Source organism: Cylas formicarius, unplaced genomic scaffold (assembly GCF_029955315.1).
Source record: "Cylas formicarius isolate icCylForm1 unplaced genomic scaffold, icCylForm1.1 PGA_scaffold_2__14_contigs__length_35257938, whole genome shotgun sequence".
NCBI lineage: Eukaryota > Metazoa > Arthropoda > Insecta > Coleoptera > Brentidae > Cylas > Cylas formicarius.
The window spans coordinates 22,454,003-22,471,967 of record NW_026844319.1 but is presented as its reverse complement, the minus strand read 5'-3'; the positions used below and the strand labels follow the sequence as shown (position 1 = coordinate 22,471,967).

The window sequence follows — 17,965 nt, the reverse complement described above, 5'->3', positions numbered from 1 at the left end:
TTCAGGATGACTAATTAGTTGCGCTGTAAATGTCAGCAGTTCGCACCATGAAAATATCTAATGTGGCGGCTATTGTCGAACAGTTTTGTACTCAACGTATGCCAGCGGGTATTTAACGACTCGATAAGTTCAAAATAAGTAAAAACAATGGAGGACTCGCTGGAGGTTTCTAGCAGACAATAGATATTATTAGTAAACTTTCAAATAAAAAACAATGAACTATACATACCAGAATTATAGTACACCAGATTATTCTGGCCTTATTCTAAAACAACGAGAACAGAGAAAAATATCAATTTCCTATAAATATAGTCGAGTGAGTCATGATCGCTGCATTAAAATGACAATAGACGTGGCCTATAAAGACATTTTGAATGTCACGTGCGAGTCATAAAACCACTGGGCGCCCCCCATGCGTAACTTGCAGTGGCGTGCGGTGTCCTTAGTGCAAACTATTAGTACGTTTACGTTTACCGAATTGTTGAATATAACGGCCGACAAAAATGTAAACTTTTCTATTGCTATTTTGATACGTTATGATTAGTAGTCGATCTATTCGTATACTTTGGAATGGAAAAATTGTAGTTGAACTGGAAATTTTACAATAGAAAAAGCCTCCTAGGGGACTGGACCGTTCTCGTTATTTGATTATTTTGTTGCTAACGCAAAATTATTTGGTGATCAAAAAATAATTTTATAAATAAAAAAATAGATATTAAATATACCTAAATACATGCATATTTACTTAGAAATATATATTACTTTTTGGAAACGGAGAAAACTGTTTTTCAATTTTTTGTGTACAATTAAATCAATATATGAAGAATATCAAAATACTCAAAGATTTTTATTCCTATTTATAATAAATAAAAGTGATAAAATCAATTTACTAATTAGTTTAGTCAGTAAAACATGGAACTGTATCTAAATAATGATATTACTATATTTTATTTATATAATAACTCCGTTATTTGCTTTTGAAACTTTCTCTTGTTAGTTATTATTAATTAACATACGCCATCAAAAATAGTGCAAATATACCACAACCACATCCAAAAAGGGTAATGGAAAATGATTTAACAAAGTTATTGCTAAAAAATAAATTACCCTTAAAAAAATTAACCGGGTAGATAGATTCCGAAGTAATATAAAATTGCAGTTACCTGCCATTAGTATTAACATGTACGACAAAGAAAACAATTCCCATTACCAGTCTCACTAAATAAAATTTTGCTAAAAAATGGATTACTGGAACCATTTCATTTCGTTCTACAAAGTTTACTGTGAGCAACATTGATGAAACGGTTTTTTTCTGGAAGCAAGTATCAGCGTCAGTAATAAGTAAAGCTGCGCTGTAATTAATGTCATGGGGTTACGCCATTGAGACGAGGTACTTCGAAACCCCCCATGCGACAAGTGCAGCGAGACACCCTCTCGGAGCGCATTCATTGTACACAACTTTTGTTAAGCGGCAAACAGACTTTTGCGCAGGGAAGGTTTGCCCTTCATAACAAGTCGTAAATAAATACAAATGACAAATGAGGTTGGAACGGCGGAGGGGGTTTTTTCGTGTGACGAGCCTAATTTTGTTGATGAGTTTGGTAAATTAAACTGACGATTCAATAGTACTGGCGTGGTTTTATGTGTTTTCGCTCATAAATTTGCCAAAAGTAGAGCATTCGTGCGAAAGAACGGGTGATAATTAACTATGCGCATCAAGGTCGAACTAGGTATAAAAGAGAGTAAATAATACGCTAGTGGCCTTCCCAAATAGATGTCATCATCGGGTGTAGTGGGCAATAATATCAAAGTTTAGTCTTAAAGTGAAGCGAAAATAGTAAGAATTTTAGATTTCGTTTTTTTAGAATTACGTTTTCTTTGTATGTTATAATTGTTATCTTATGTGAAATAGTTGTCGATTCATACGACGTAGGAATTATCAACTTGGTTCTAACGTTACACTAATTCTTACACCTAAATATACCAAGTCTTTCCCTAGAGAATACTCAGACCTAAGAAATAAAACACAAATTTATATACGCCATGTCCACGGATGGAGTAAACAACGGGACAAGTGAATTAAAAAATAATAATAAAAAATAAAAGATATGGAAATTCACACATTACAAAAGGGGTTGCTTCTTTTAAAAGCAAAATGCAAAGAGTTTGTTTTATTGTAGATGCTACCCAAAAAACACACAAATATTACACCAATGAAAATCTTGCTTTACAATGTGAAATCACTTGGAGTCGTTATCCTGGGCTATGGAGCTAGACGATTGCGATTGATTACCTCGCCACCAGATGGTGTTTCTGACATAATTGCAAAAAAAATATAAACGCAATATTACTTTTTTTGGGTCATTAGATAGCCAAGTAAAGGCTCAACAGATGCACCACTCTCTGACAACAATTTCTGTGGCATTAACGAACTTGTTGCTTAACTGCTTAACTTACCATTCGGAAGAACCTAAAGCACATTGACATCGTCAATCGGAATCCATTTTGCCGTAAAAATCCCGGCTTCTAGCCACAAAACTGTAACTTTCCCGATCAGATACGAAAATACAGCGACAATATTAGTTCAAATAGTATCCTAGTCCTGTAGGAACATTATCACATTCGTCCAGAGTTGGTCACGGTAATAATCACAGTATGGTGTTCGGAAACGAAAAGAAACGCGTTTATTCGTCTGATAAATGTTCACCCCCAGCGAAACCCAGATGGGGCGAAAACGGCGTCGGGTTGGGTAAGTATACACGCGCGTTGCCGACGCCTTGTGACGTCATCGGTCAATATCGGCGGCGGCGGCGGCGCGTCGCTGACTCTGTGCGGTTCTACTTAAATCGTTCGCACCATAATTAGTTTTGTGACGTAATTTGAAGCGACATGGTAGCGATTATAGCTGACTCAAGTAATAAATAATAGGTTTTGGGAAGGGACCAACCTCAAAAATATATTTTCTTATTGTTCAAGGTCATCAATAGGGGGACATTGGCATAAATTGGGATACCTTACTATAAAAATATACCCCCTAATTTCGTGGTAGAGAAGTAGAAGAGAAAGTAAAAGAAATTAACCCACAGGAAACTAACCAAAACCAGTTGTATCTACATTTTTTTATAAGTAATGGATTAAATATATGGCAAATATGACACAAAATTCAGTTTTCTCCAACTATATTTATTGCAATTGTAGATTGTCTATATAGTCTATAACAGTTGAGTTATGCCTTCATTCGTAAGAAATAGTCAAAAACTAAAGAACAGAGGTACACGATTGTGTACTGTGGAATTAGAAGCATTTTTCTCAGATTTATATAAATTAATATACTTTCACATGTTTTAACCATTTTAACAGCTAATATTCGTTGATAAACATTTTTCGTAATATTTTCCAATATTTATTTATTTATTTAGTATTTATTTAAATATTCTTTAGTAAATCCCGACGTATTTGATTGTTCTATTTCATACATTGATTTTAAGTTTATCCGTTGAAATTAAAACTATAGATCTTATTATGTACCTGTAAAGTGCAAGGCAGTTTTAATGATAAATAACAATTGGATAATATAGAACTTGATGCAGAAACAACGTGATTAGTTTTATGATAATTTCATTGTAAGAATTATATAGCAAAAATTATGAATTTCTTTATACTAAAAATTATTGTTCAATATATTTTCTCATTTAATAAACCTTTTTCTAGTTTTATTAAAATAAAATAATAAATAACTTATTTTCTCGTTAATATTACAAATTCATATCACATACCACAATTAAAAACAATTATTCAAGAATAAAGGTCTAAACATATGTCCGTTTCCACGTATTATATTTCAATCTTCATACTTAGTCTAATTTAAAAGAACGACACACTGAAGCAACATTCACATTGGTTTCTACTTATTCCTGTAATAAAATGATGTAATATCTGAAGGTATGCGGCGTTGCCAGCCTTCTAATTAACCCTTGACCTTGCTGAATTATTTCAGGTCGCGAACCCTTGCTTATACGCGTTAACACTTATTAATGTAATCAGTGAATCAAAACCAATAAAAAAAATAACTTATCGCACAATGGTATCGAAGGAAAACCAAATAATTAGTTAAAATAGTACACCATGTTATTTACGACGAGATAGATAACAATACATTGTTGTTATTGACTGGATCTATTTATAAGTTCGCTAGGATATATTTCCTACTTGCAACAATGTTGACTAGCAAAGTAAACAAATAGGAAATTGGATTTCCATGAAAAGTCGGTGTATTACATCGCAAATTTAATTAATTTAAAAAAGGTACCCATTCATTTCGATCTCTGCAATAAAAAAATATTGTAAAGGGCAGGTCGAAAAACACAAACAATGCTGATAAACGTATCTTTTATAGAAATGAAATAAAATGCATACAATGTAATCACAAAACAAGAAGTCAAATTAAACACCGGTAGAAAATTCCTCTAAGATATAAATTGTATAGAAAACTGCTTTAGCTTATAACCCTTATGCTTTTATTATTTTTTAAATATATTTTTGAATATTATGTTTTGTTGTAAAAGAGAATTTATTGCTAAAAATAGAGGATCAAGCTGCTGGTAAATTCCAACAACTCTAACGTTTATTTCCCAAGGGAAATCGTTCTGCATTTTCTTTTGTAGTTTTGTTTAAATATTAATAGAAAAAATCTTTTAGTTTATAAAATTAAATCCAAAAATTCTGAAAAATTTAAGCGGGTATTTCGTAATTACAATAAAATATTTCAAATTTCTGATCACAATCTGGTTGAGAAATGTAGGACTGTTTTATACCGGTTGGCAAAGAGTATAAAATGAAACAAATAAAATAAGTAATTCTTAAAGTTAGTTTTTATCGACCTAAAAGCATATCTTTCCACCCGACACGCATTCGAAAATACCAAATTAATTATAGGAAATAAGGCTTTGAGGAACAGCTATCAATAGTGAGCAGAAATTATCAATCCTGCAAAAAAACGCATACGGCTTTGCGGCTGTTTCACCACCAGCCACAGTAAAACGTATTGTCACCCCGTCCCGGAAACATACCTGTCCATTTTCGGTAACCATCCTCCGTGCCCGTCACTAATCGACCCCACGACAATTTCCTGCGGGATAATTTTTGAGCAAGTTCAGGAAAACGCGAAACTTGAACGAGAAGTATGCATGTTCGGCGTCGGACCAGCCCTATGGCACTGAAAGTCAGCAGGAGGGGATATTGAGCAACGGCACTGAACACCCCCAATATTGAGCGGAAGGTAATTTCGAGCTTTCGTCGGCCTGGCGCGCTGTATAGGTTCCCTCTATCTCGTAGAGTAAACCGCACTATGCGCTAAACCATTGGCGTGGAGGTGCGTACACGACATTTTTCTAATTCGCGATGAAATTAATTTTTAAAAATGTCATGTCATAATTCTGAACTTTATAAACTCACATTTCGAGTAATTTTTTTTTCTACCACCCTCCGTTATCACACAAATGAATACAACTTTGTTTTCTTGTATGGCAATCATAATTTGCTATGCCTGTTTTGTTGAGCTGTTGATATCTACCTTGAAAATTGGTACTTTTTATTTAGGTATAAGTAAGCCGTGCTTGTAGCCTTCAATATCAATTATTGACATGTCTGAGAAATTTCAAAAATAATTTAATTGACCAAGGAAAGTTGGAAAATGCGAAATCGCAAGAACTACTAAATCTTTTAATTTTAATGTTAACTTAATTCGATACAATAAATGTTTCGTTTTAAATTTTAGATTATTTTAGAAACATTCTGCACATACACAAGTTGAAAAAATTCCAATTATTTGAATGTATAGGAAATAATAATTACTAGAAAACAAAATAAAAATTTGGCCATTTCTGTTGTGTTTTTCTTTGACAAAATCTTTGCAATATCGAAATTTCGATACATTTCAAATTGCTAAATGACTTTAAAGCTAAGTGTGACCACTGAAACTATGTGCGATAGAACACGTTATCTAACAAAGACGCATTTACACATATATCATAAACGCCATATTTCTCCGCCATATTTAATGACAACCACACATTATTAGAAATGACCCATAAAACCATGGTGATTCTCAGCCATAAATAATAACCATCTAACCAAAAATATCTAAAAAACTTGAGCAAGTCGTTAGTCAAACAAGTGCCCTAATAATCTTTTCGTCGGAATCAAAAATTTTCATAAATAAATAAGTTATCGACAATTTTATAAATGGCCGAAAATTGAAACATGCCCTATATTTCAGGTCGGCAGTAAAGATATCGCTATCTAGTTTAGAAGTAGGTGTGCAGCCAACTAATGCTCATTTTGCTTACTACTTTAAGTTGAATTTTAATCAGTTCAATATGTTTTGTGGAAGAAATATATTAATTACTATTTTCAACAAAAATTCAAACAGATTTTCATGAACACTTTTCACTCCCTTAAGCACATACAAAAAAAAAGTTAGATAAAAACTACATGTATATTGTTATCAATTGGACTGCAAAACGCATTCGCATGAAACTAGACACCCCTTTTGATGATTTAACGCCAGCCTTTATAACGCGCAGGTAACAGGTTGGAATCAGTCGGTGCGTGACCACAAAAACGCTAAATTTAAACCACGGTGGTGCGATCGATTTCTCGCAGGGTGGCAGCGCGGCTGATCAGCTGATACTCGCACCCCTAAATTGGGGTGCTTCATTTACGGTCTATATACATATAACTATGTCACCTTGACGACAAGTTTGTTTGCAAAACCACGTATCGATTGGATTTTGCCGTATGTAAAGGGTGGGACAAATTGGGCACTTCCTTGTCTAAATGACATATATTAGTATTTTTGTCATTCGTTATTTTATTATGACAATCCGATAATGTTATATATTTTCTAAAATCTTATAGTAAGTTTTGAAAAAATACATAAAAATACACACTGTTACATAGCAAAAACGTACGTTGATCAAAATTCTGAAAACAGTAATATTTGTACAAATACCTATTACGCCACTGAGTTATACGTAAAAAGTTCTAATAGGATTCGTATCAATATTACCCTGTAATTTGGAAACTAGGAATGCTACGACAATTTGTTTGAAGCATTTTTCGTTTCACAAAACTGGGCCAATGTACTGGCTGAGCCAATATGGACCTTTTTAAAGGGAACTCACTGATCTGTGTGCACAATTTTCATAAAAAACCTAATAGCAGTGCCCATAGTTATATTGCGTTTTCCGACAATGCGCATTTTTACAATATTGCTGAAAGTTTCTGCTTTTCTGAAACAAAAGCATTCCAAAACATCCTTTTGAATTTGTCATTGTTATAGAATTTAACAGTTTTAATATATTTTTAAAATAATAGTTTAATAGAAACATTGATTTCTCATTGATTTGACACAGTGCATATTTTTAAATCTTTGAAAAGAACTTAAAATTAGCTTTCCAAAAATATTTGCTTCACATTTTGCTAGGAACCGTTCGTCTCTTTTTTTATTTCGTCTAAGGATACCTATTTCTTGTCGGTCCTGTTGTATTTAATATTACTTTTGACGTATATAGGTGTATTATTAACGGCTCCTAAAACAAGTATTTCTTGAAACTTGACCTTTTTTCTTTAACTGATCACTATTAATGTGGTGCCACAATCCTATGAAATTGTATTTCAGTTTTTATTCATCGCGGTACAAATTGCTTGCTGCCTCGGCAGTCTTCCCAGCTTTTATCAAGCACATGCCTCTTATTAAAAGGATTAAACCAAAACTCAATGTTTTAATAGCCAAAACCATGCTATTCTATGCTTGTGCTACATGGCGTGCTATATTTTTAGCAAGCTAATTCTAATTTTCAATTTTTTTGTTCAATTATTTAAACACATACATAATAAAAATCATGTCTACATAAAAAGTTATTTTCTAATTTTTTTCAGAAACACAACAATTCCCTTAGCAAAAAAGCTACAGCGATATCTTTAAAATGCATAATATCCTGTATAATTTCAAAAGATAATAGATATTACCATTTTTACCTTTAAGTTTTTTAAGAAACTAACATCAGCTTTTGTCCGTCTTTTTTAGAATATTGAGTTTTCTTTAAAAATTTTGGCCTACAGTTAATTCTTTGATTTATAATTATTCTGATTTATTTTTAAGTTTTACCGTTTTCTGGAATGTATTTTTCTATAAGGGTTGTTTTATTATTTTGTAATGAAAATGTCTAAAAATACAAGTAGTTGGTTTCTGGGTATATTTTAATATATTCGATGCTTAATTTTTTATATAGCTATGTACAAAAATAGAGAATATCAAAAAGTCGAGGAAGTCACAATGTTGAATAATTCTGAAGGCTACAATCGAAATCGATTATTTTCGAAAGTATACGCGCTCCTCACTAAAATCGAGATCTCGGTAACGGTAGATCCTAAAGGACCTCTATTGGTTCAGAAATGATCAGCGTCTAAAAAAAACATCTTTTTGTCTGTCCGTTCTGCGTTCTCTGTTCAGTTTTTTCAAAGATAACTTCCGAACGGTTTGAGCTACACGCTTCAAATTTTGCTCCTTTTTAACCGTCCATGGAGTGCATAAGATATGTAAAAATAGCTGCGTTGAAGCTTCAGCGTCCATCTTTTTTTTTTTTTTTTTCGGACGTTGCTATGAAACATGATCAGTGTCCGAAATTTGAAGCTATCGGCTTCAAATTTTTAAGGCAAATAGCGTGAACGAGAAGACGCACAAGATTTCGCTTCGAAAAATTTTATTCTTGATAATTTTTCAAGAATGTACAGGGTGGGCCGCATTTTCAAAAAAACTTAAAAATGGGTACCTCTAATAGTAAAAATTGGCAATAACTAAAATACAGTGTTTCAGATGTTAGTTTCTTTACAGGACGATATAGCCCGTATAGACAGCTAAAACTTTCGTATTTAAGGTTTGCATCCGATTTCCGATATTTCGTGCTATATAAGACATTTGTTCAGTGTCCTAAATTTGCAGGTATCGATTTCAAATTTAACAGAAAAGTAAAAGTCCTTGCCCACATGTAAACGTTAGAAATTGGGTGCAGTCAAATTTCACGAAATTGAAATATTTTTTTTGGCTATTTTGGCTTCCAGAAAAACATGCTTTTCCCCATAACGATTCACCTAATCGACAAAATTCTTAACCTAGCAAACGCGGTTGCGGTTTTCGTCTATCCCACACGCTGCTCGAGATATTTAAAAAAATCCATATGAAAATCACTATTCATCAGGTTCAGTCAAGACGGGATGACGTCATTGATTATTAAGGCGTACTGCATGGTTTTAGAAACATCGAAAACTATTTACTGTATCGGTAAAATTCTGGTACCAGGAAACGTGGGATGATATATAGGGCTATAACCGCTATATCGAAATTTTTTTCAATTATGTACAGGATGTGTCGATTATGGGCAAAAAATCAAAAAGTTTCTGAAAATTGTCGTTTTCATTGGTTAAAGTATTAGCCGTAAATGAAATACTCTAACACATAAGATAATTTGGTTTAAGCATTATCGTGAATTGTGTCGAGAGAGAATGCCAGATTTCGTCCTACAGGGTGCGCGAGATACTTGAAAAAATATTATTGGAAATCGCTATCATTTGTACACATTTTTATATTTAACATAGGCTGTAACGCTTAGCTATAAGTGAAAGACGCTTTATACTGGGTGTATGCACAATATAATTACATCGGTTTTGAGTCCCTTTTTTGACAAGAAACGGCAAAGCGGCTTCTTTTTTTATATACAAAGTGTTTATCAATTAAATGCCAATACTTAACACCCTCGCTCGAAAAATCTTGCTTATTAAAATCACCAGAATTCACACACACAAGCAAAAAAGTTTTGGTGAAAACGTTATTTTTTCCTTAAACGTTTAAAACTATGGGCCTCAAAAAATAAGCGATTTACGACATATGTTCACAGGGTGTTCCTGTATGTGAAGGAAATCTAGAAATTTTACGTACAGCTTATATTGGCTTCATGATGTAGACAAAGATTACTGATAAAAAAAACGGCCCGGCTGCCAACTCATTCATAAGTTTCGATTTTCATCGGTCCTTTAAAAAGGAAACGCACGTGATATAGACCGCCATCCAAAACATTAAAAACGCCGTTTCCGCGCTATTTTTGAAACTGTGTCAAACGCAGCGTTTCGTGGTCCAGTTGGCAAGTTATTTCCTAACCATATTGCTATATTAGATAATATGGAGACCGTAAATTCCGTAAAATTGATGCGCTTAGAGCGGCTATGACATCTTCGTGCAGAAAGGATTGATCCTCTGCTCCCTAAATATCGCACACTAACCTGAACTTTGAGCCAATATCTTTCTAAACAGCCACCTCCGCACACTTAACTTGTTTCTCCCTGAACAATTAACTGAATGTATTTTAACATAATCCTCTAGAAAAAATGCCAAACCAGTGAACCAGCGAAATTTTATTTAGACGGAAACAGGTAGTAATGAGGATTTTTTTCTTTTTCATTCACGTTAATACTAGTGGCAGATAAGTGATGTTAATCGATTATCATTCTGTGAACCAAATGTTTTTGATATGTATTTTGAGTATTTTTGGCAACGCCAATCTTGTGAATGTATTAAATCACCAATAATTGGATGCTGATGTTAACCAACATTTTTTAAAACACTAAATAATTGCTTATTTGTTTTATAAATAATAAACTCATCAACATTAGTTTTATCATTTGTATGCTCTGATATTCTTTACCTGGCGAGTTAGTTTTCGAAAATTTTTTTTGTTTCTCTCTTCAAGAAATAAAAGGCATTGGTTAAATGTGTGTAATTGCGGTTTTTTGGATATAATACTAATAAAGCAGGTATACCTTCGCTTTCGCTGTACTTTTTACAACAGTTCTCTTTTTGATGAAACGAATGCTTCCAAAAATGTATTGAAATATATTGAGATAATTACTAAGCTGAACTGAAAAATAAAGTAGCATTTTTTGAAAATACAAGCCTCTTCTAAATTTCTAGTTTTGGTTTTATCCATTATTATTACTTAAGTGTTTTCTTCAAAACAATCTAATAATTAATAATTCGCTCATCAACATCAATTTGCAATTTATTTAAATTATTTTTGTATTAATCATTAATGAAAGGCCGCGTTAATCGGCTGTTAATTACCTTCTTATTGATGCGAGGTACCTTTGTTTGTATTTAATACAAGTCTGCTTTCTGATTTTAATCATATCTTATTTATTTATTCAGAGCAGAAAACAACAAGCTTAAGTTATTGAGAATTTTGAGCAAAATGAACACAGTCCTAGAAAGTGGCAGCAGCAGAAAAACCAACTTCGATCCGTCTACCATTTATTACTTAGAGGTCATAGAGCGAGCAGAGTTTGTCATTAAGAATTCTAGAGGTAAATAAAGTAATTACAGAAAGCCAACACTCCATTCTCTTATTTATATAAATGAGTAACTGAGAGGACAGGAAGCTCCATTACTAGTCCTTTTACTATCGTTCAGGTAAACTTGACTACCACCTTCAAGCTGAAAATTACCGAAATGAAGAACTGTCAGCGGCCATGTTGATTGTTGAACGCCGCAAGATTGTATTGTTTGAGAGAGATATTTCGTGACACGCGAATACGCACATGCTTCTCACTAAAAATTCATTTATTCATTCTTCAGTTTTACAAAACCCCGGGACACGATTCCCGCAAAAATTTAATATTTTAACGAACCCAGCATTTCGCATTTGAGCGATCCCCGTTTGCCGAATGAAAATAAACATCGATAGATGTTTTTGTAAAATATGGGATGCGTCTCGGTGGAAAATCGTTGGCTTCAAATCAAAATATGTCCGCGGCGGCATTGTCATCTCTTTTTTAAGATTGCGCCGATCATTATTAAACTATTTCCGGTCAAATTTTGTGTACGAAGCGAATTAATCTCCAAAATCGATGCTCGAAAAACGAAAAAATACAAAACCCGACCCACTTTTACTTCCTGACTCGCGGGAATGCGTTTTAACGTGATGAATTCTATAATTAAACGCGTTAAGGTTTTTAAGCGCAATAAAACTACTTAAAGGCGGCAACGAGTACGCCATTGTTTCGCTAATTTTACCATGTTACATAAATAGCGTCCATTTTTACACACGTTGTAATACAATATTATAATCGAGGTTCATTTGGCTTTAGTTTTTAAGGAGAAAATTTACTTTTTTTGTTGACAAGAACAACCGCCATGCACTAAGAGGGATGTTATAATATACAACGTGTCCCACTAAAGTTCACATGATATGGGAACATTTTTTGGAATGAAATTGTCAGAAGCCATTCAATGAATGTATTGGTGCTGTCTTGAGAGAATGTACCCACAAACTCATGTACCCAAAGTATGGTAAAGCATGCAACAAAACTCTGCTTTAGTCACGCGTGCGCCAGCGAAGCGCAGCAGAGCGAGTTACTGGAAAGTAACAAGTTACAAGGAAAAAACATTCAATTACGCATGTGAAATATTCATCCCTTAAAATTATAATTGTAACAAAAATTAGGATTGTCATTTTAAAACGTAAGTCGATGACGTAATATCTTAAGTTTGGAACACGCTGCATCAAATGTTTTATTCGCCTAGTAGGCGGTGCCACATAAAATAGTACGCAATAACGTCTATCAAACTAAAGTTAACTAACGTGTTGCAGTTGGAAAATGAAAAATGGATTATTTGCATAAATCCGCAATGTTGGTAAAATTGGACAAAAACGTATTTTTTTTAATGTTCTCTGTATGCATATAACTTATAAGGCATTTGTACAAGTATAGCGAATTCAACTTACCCCTACATCTATGCTGGTTATAGAGGGAAACCTTCTCTTCATCGACTGAGACATTTTTATCCCACTTTTAACAATAAGAGCGCTTAGAATAACTTAAACTGAAACGCAAATTTAAAAAAATGGCTAAGTGCTTTTTCGCCTTTCGATCGACTTTTCGCGTCCTGGACCGAATTGCGTTCGATAAAAATTAGTTTTAAAAATATAGGCCGCTTATTAAAGATCGGTTTATCTATATTTATTGGGCAATAAAAAAAATACGTCCGACATGTAAATATAGAACGGACATTCGGGAAAAAATAGAAACGAACATTACCGTTTCAAGGTAAATTAAAAGTGGATGATGAATGGCAAGGTTCATACGTAGCTTCTAAAAAACAGTGAACTGAAAATGAAACCAATAATACTCCAAATTAATTTTCAAGTATTCTTCAGTTCGGTAACGAAATTTCAATGAATAATTTCGATAAACACAAAAATTGAAGAAATTAGAATTTTTATTTTTGCTTTCGCTTGATTTTTCTTTAATCGCAATTGACAGCCATCGATATTTAATACCTTAAAATGAAATTCACAAATTTTCGTCACTCGAAAAAAGACTGCTTTTGAAAAACCCAAAAAAAAGTAAATAAATAAATTCAAAATGAAAACTTTTCTTGAAATATTTTTTGATATCAAATAAAATAAGCAGATTGTATAGTAAATGTTAATCGTTGCAAAAAAGGGGGCTGGTAAAACTAAATTTTTTAAAGATTTGAATAGCTGTAAATGGGAAATGAGAGAAATGCAGTAAAAAATTGACGAAAGAGAGAAAATGGAATATTAAAATATATTAATATTATATTAGATATTAATTAATTATTAATAATATTATATAATTATTATATTATATTATCACATATAATTATTACATTATATTATATATTAATTATTATATTAAAATATATTAAAAAGCAAATGTCTCACAGGAAGAACGCTTTGCTAGTATGCAGGATAAAAAAAATAAAAATAATCATTAAGTAGCGCTCTCTAGGAGTTAGGTTCAAACTAAAAACGAATTTTCCACCTTCGAAAATATATTTGGTATCTTTTTCCGTTCCCAAAATTATTCTAATTTTCCGTAAATTAAGTTTCATTTTCCACCCTGTGTAGCTAACATTTGACATTATATTTATACAAAAATCGATTTATTTTGACTTATAGTATCACTTTCACAACTTAATTTTAGTTTTATCGATAATTTCTACAGATCAAATAAAAGATCAAACGAAAGAAGGTAAAAGCACACAAGTTACGGAAAATGTTTTTAAGAAAAGTAAACAAAATCGAATTTAATTTATTTGGGCAATAGAACATGTGACGAAAATTAATATTTTGTTATTTTTATTTTTAATATTTTATATTCCAGTTGCCTCCCTTATATTGATCAGCGCGTAGTCCATACTGTATATATGACAAAACGTTTAATAATTTCACCTCTAGATACAAAAACGTAGAAAAGTCGGTAAAGACGGAAAACATAAACGAAAGAAAAGGATCCGATCAAGAAAAAATATATTCGCGAAAAATCACTGCGTGCGGTACCGACGACTCTTCGTGAAAATTATTTAATTTTTTTTTTCGATTAGCGCCGAACGCGAGAGTGTTCGTACCGCGACGCGAAGCAAGGGAACTGGCAAAAATCATTTTGCTCGTATTTTTAGACAACGTTTTAAAATGGGCTATTTCCATCTGCGCCACTGCCTGGCGCAAAGCGTAAACCATTGACATAATGCTGTCCAGATATTAACCGTCTACAAACGCACCGGGTTCACCATAGTTAACCTTTTCTAATGCTAACACTTATTTTTAATCGCCCACCTTTGGATTGAGCGCCATCTGAAATAATCTATTCGCTCCCTATTATCTGAAGCCTCCATATACAGGGTGAATCCCACAACGATTTTAAGAAGAAACGTTAAAGTTTTACGAAAAAAAAAAATTTTTTCTACTCCCTAATACTCAAAAATTTGGGAGCCATCGAATATTTAGCAAGAACGAAGTTTAAGCAAGAAGGGTCAATTAAAAGGATCTCGTTAGATAAGAGCAAACTACAAATCTATCTAAAGTTGGGGTTTTCACATATTAAGCTATTTGCTCGCATGCTAAATTTAATCACTTTTGGGGTTCTGTCAGTGAAACCACAAAACTTTTGGAGCAGAAAAACGAATTATTGGAGCAGTTTTGGGACTTCGTCCTATTTTTTACAGTTGGTTGAACCTGTAAAGAAAAACAACGACTTATTTCTCCAAATAAAGATCTTTTTCCATTCCCTTCTCAAAAATGCCCAATTATACAGGCATATTATTGCACATATTTGGGAGCAATCGAATGTTTTCGGAGATATTAATGTATTGCTGTTGGCTCGTGCCAAGTAAATTCGCGACTCAAATGCCGTTTACGAAACCTGTTGCATAGTATACAAACAAATACAAGTGGTAGCCAGAGATAGAGTGACAGTCTAGTATTCCAAAACATAAAACGGGATTAAAAACAATTTAAAGTCATATAGGACCTAGTCCAGACGAATCGAAGTACCAAGTACCTAAAAAATCACCGGGTGCGGATCAAATAACGACAGAGGTCTTAAAGGCTGTGGGCAAGGAGGGAATAGAAATATTTCACAAAATCTGTAACCTTATATGCAAAACAGGACAGTGGCTGGAACACTGGGGAGAGTCGGTGTTTATTCCAACATTCAAAAAAGGTTTGCCCTTGGAGTGCGATGACTACAGAACGGTTTATCTTATATATCACGCCAGTACGATCTTCCTGCATACATAACTGAGGCTACCTTTGGACCATAATGGAGCAAATGGGAATGCAAAAACAGCGCGACAGTCGGAATCGACGAGATTTACTCGGGGACCTTCAGAACGACGGTAGGAGTTCGACAGTGCTGCATTCTTTCACCAATCGTATTTAACACTTACAGCGAATACATCATGAGAGAGGTTCTAGACGAGTGACAAGACCGAATATCTGATTAACAACCTGCGCTACGCCGATGACACACGTCAACCATACCATCCATAACGGAAATTATGAGCACACTGTATGTTATTAGCGAAAAATTAATAAATGGAAAACAAAAATAATGATTTTTGATAGACAAGACAACAATTCCCCACAGACATCAGAAATTGCAGGCTATGATGTGATGAACAGTTTTAACTATCTTGGTTGCTTAATTACCAACACCAATCACTAAAACATTGAAACTCCGTTTACTTGATGCTCTAATCTTTCCCACTGCAACATTCGCAGCGGAAACATGGACTTTAAACAAAACAGATAAAACCTGAATAGAAGCTTTCGAAATGTGGGTTTATAGACGACTCTTACGAGTATCGTGGTCTGAGCATCGAACCAACGTATCCGTGTATATGTATATATATATATATATATATATATATATATATATATATATATATATATATATATATATATATATATATATATATATATATATATATATATATATATATATATATATATATATATATATATATATATATATATATATATATATATATATATATATATATATATATATATATATATATATATTCTCACGTATTGATTCACGGATGGAAAAATGTGATGACACCTATATTCCGGGATATCATCCGTTCGCTCGTTGAGCTCCGACTGGAATCCTGCATCCGACTGGAATCCTGCAAATCTGTGTTCGAAGTGTTTTCGGAGCGCGAGCATTGAAGATGCCAAGTGAGATTTTGGCGAAACGTCTGCAGGATTCCAGTCGGATGCAAGATTTGCAGGATTCCAGTCGGATGCAGGATTCCAGTCGGAGTTCAACGAGCGAACGGATGATATCCCGGAACATAGTGTCATCATATATATATATATATATATATTATATATATATATATATATATATATATATATATATATATATATATTATATATATATATATATATATATATATATATATATATATATATACATATATATATATATATATATATATATATATATATATATATATATATATATATATATATATATATATATATATATATATATATATATATATATATATATACATATATATATATATATATATATATATATATATATATATATATATATATATTCTCACGTATTGATTCACGGATGGAAAAATGTGATGACACTATATTCCGGGATATCATCCGTTCGCTCGTTGAACTCCGACTGGAATCCTGCAAATCTTGCATCCGACTGGAATCCTGCAGACGTTTCGCCAAAATCTCACTTGGCATCTTCAATGCTCGCGCTCCGAAAACACTTCGAAGTGTTCGAAGTGTTTTCGGAGCGCGAGCATTGAAGATGCCAAGTGAGATTTTGGCGAAACGTCTGCAGGATTCCAGTCGGATGCAAGATTTGCAGGATTCCAGTCGGAGTTCAACGAGCGAACGGATGATATCCCGGAATATAGTGTCATCATATATATATATATATATATATATATATATATATATATATATATATATATATATATATATATATATATATATATATATATATATATATTCTCACGTATTGATTCACGGATGGAAAAATGTGATGACACTATATTCCGGGATATCATCCGTTCGCTCGTTGAACTCCGACTGGAATCCTGCATCCGACTGCTTTGTTTCAGCACCAATATCAGACAGGCCATAAAATTGATTTCGGCACTTGCAAACAAATAGCTAATATTCCTGATTTTAGGACTAGGAATATACGAGAGGTCATCGAAATAGAAAAGTCCGGATAACCTCCCAGTGTTCGAAGTGTTTTCGGAGCGCGAGCATTGAAGATGCCAAGTGAGATTTTGGCGAAACGTCTGCAGGATTCCAGTCGGAGTTCAACGAGCGAACGGATGATATCCCGGAATATAGTGTCATCACATTTTTCCATCCGTGAATCAATACGTGAGAATATATATATATATATATATATATATATATATATATATATATATATATATATATATATATATATATATATATATATATATATATATATATATATATATATATTTCGTTTTATTGTTTTTTAAAAAATTTCCTATTGTGTTGGTAGTTCTGAAAGCTATTTTTAA

General features: G+C 33.0%; 1 protein-coding gene across 3 annotated transcripts in view; it reads right to left on the bottom strand.

Annotated features, from left to right (window-relative positions):
• Positions 1–17,965, bottom strand: part of LOC132698802 (ankyrin-3-like) — a 61,364-nt gene that overhangs the window by 32,747 nt on the left and 10,652 nt on the right. Inside the window, exon 1 of one of the 3 annotated variants that reach the window (XM_060665094.1) lies at positions 5,070–5,221. The exons of the other annotated variants lie outside the window; for them this stretch is intronic. Coding sequence (XP_060521077.1) covers positions 5,070–5,090 — 21 coding nt within the window. The 5' untranslated portion in view covers positions 5,091–5,221. Of the gene's footprint in view, positions 1–5,069; positions 5,222–17,965 lie in introns of those variants that run through there. 3 annotated transcript variants of the gene reach the window in all.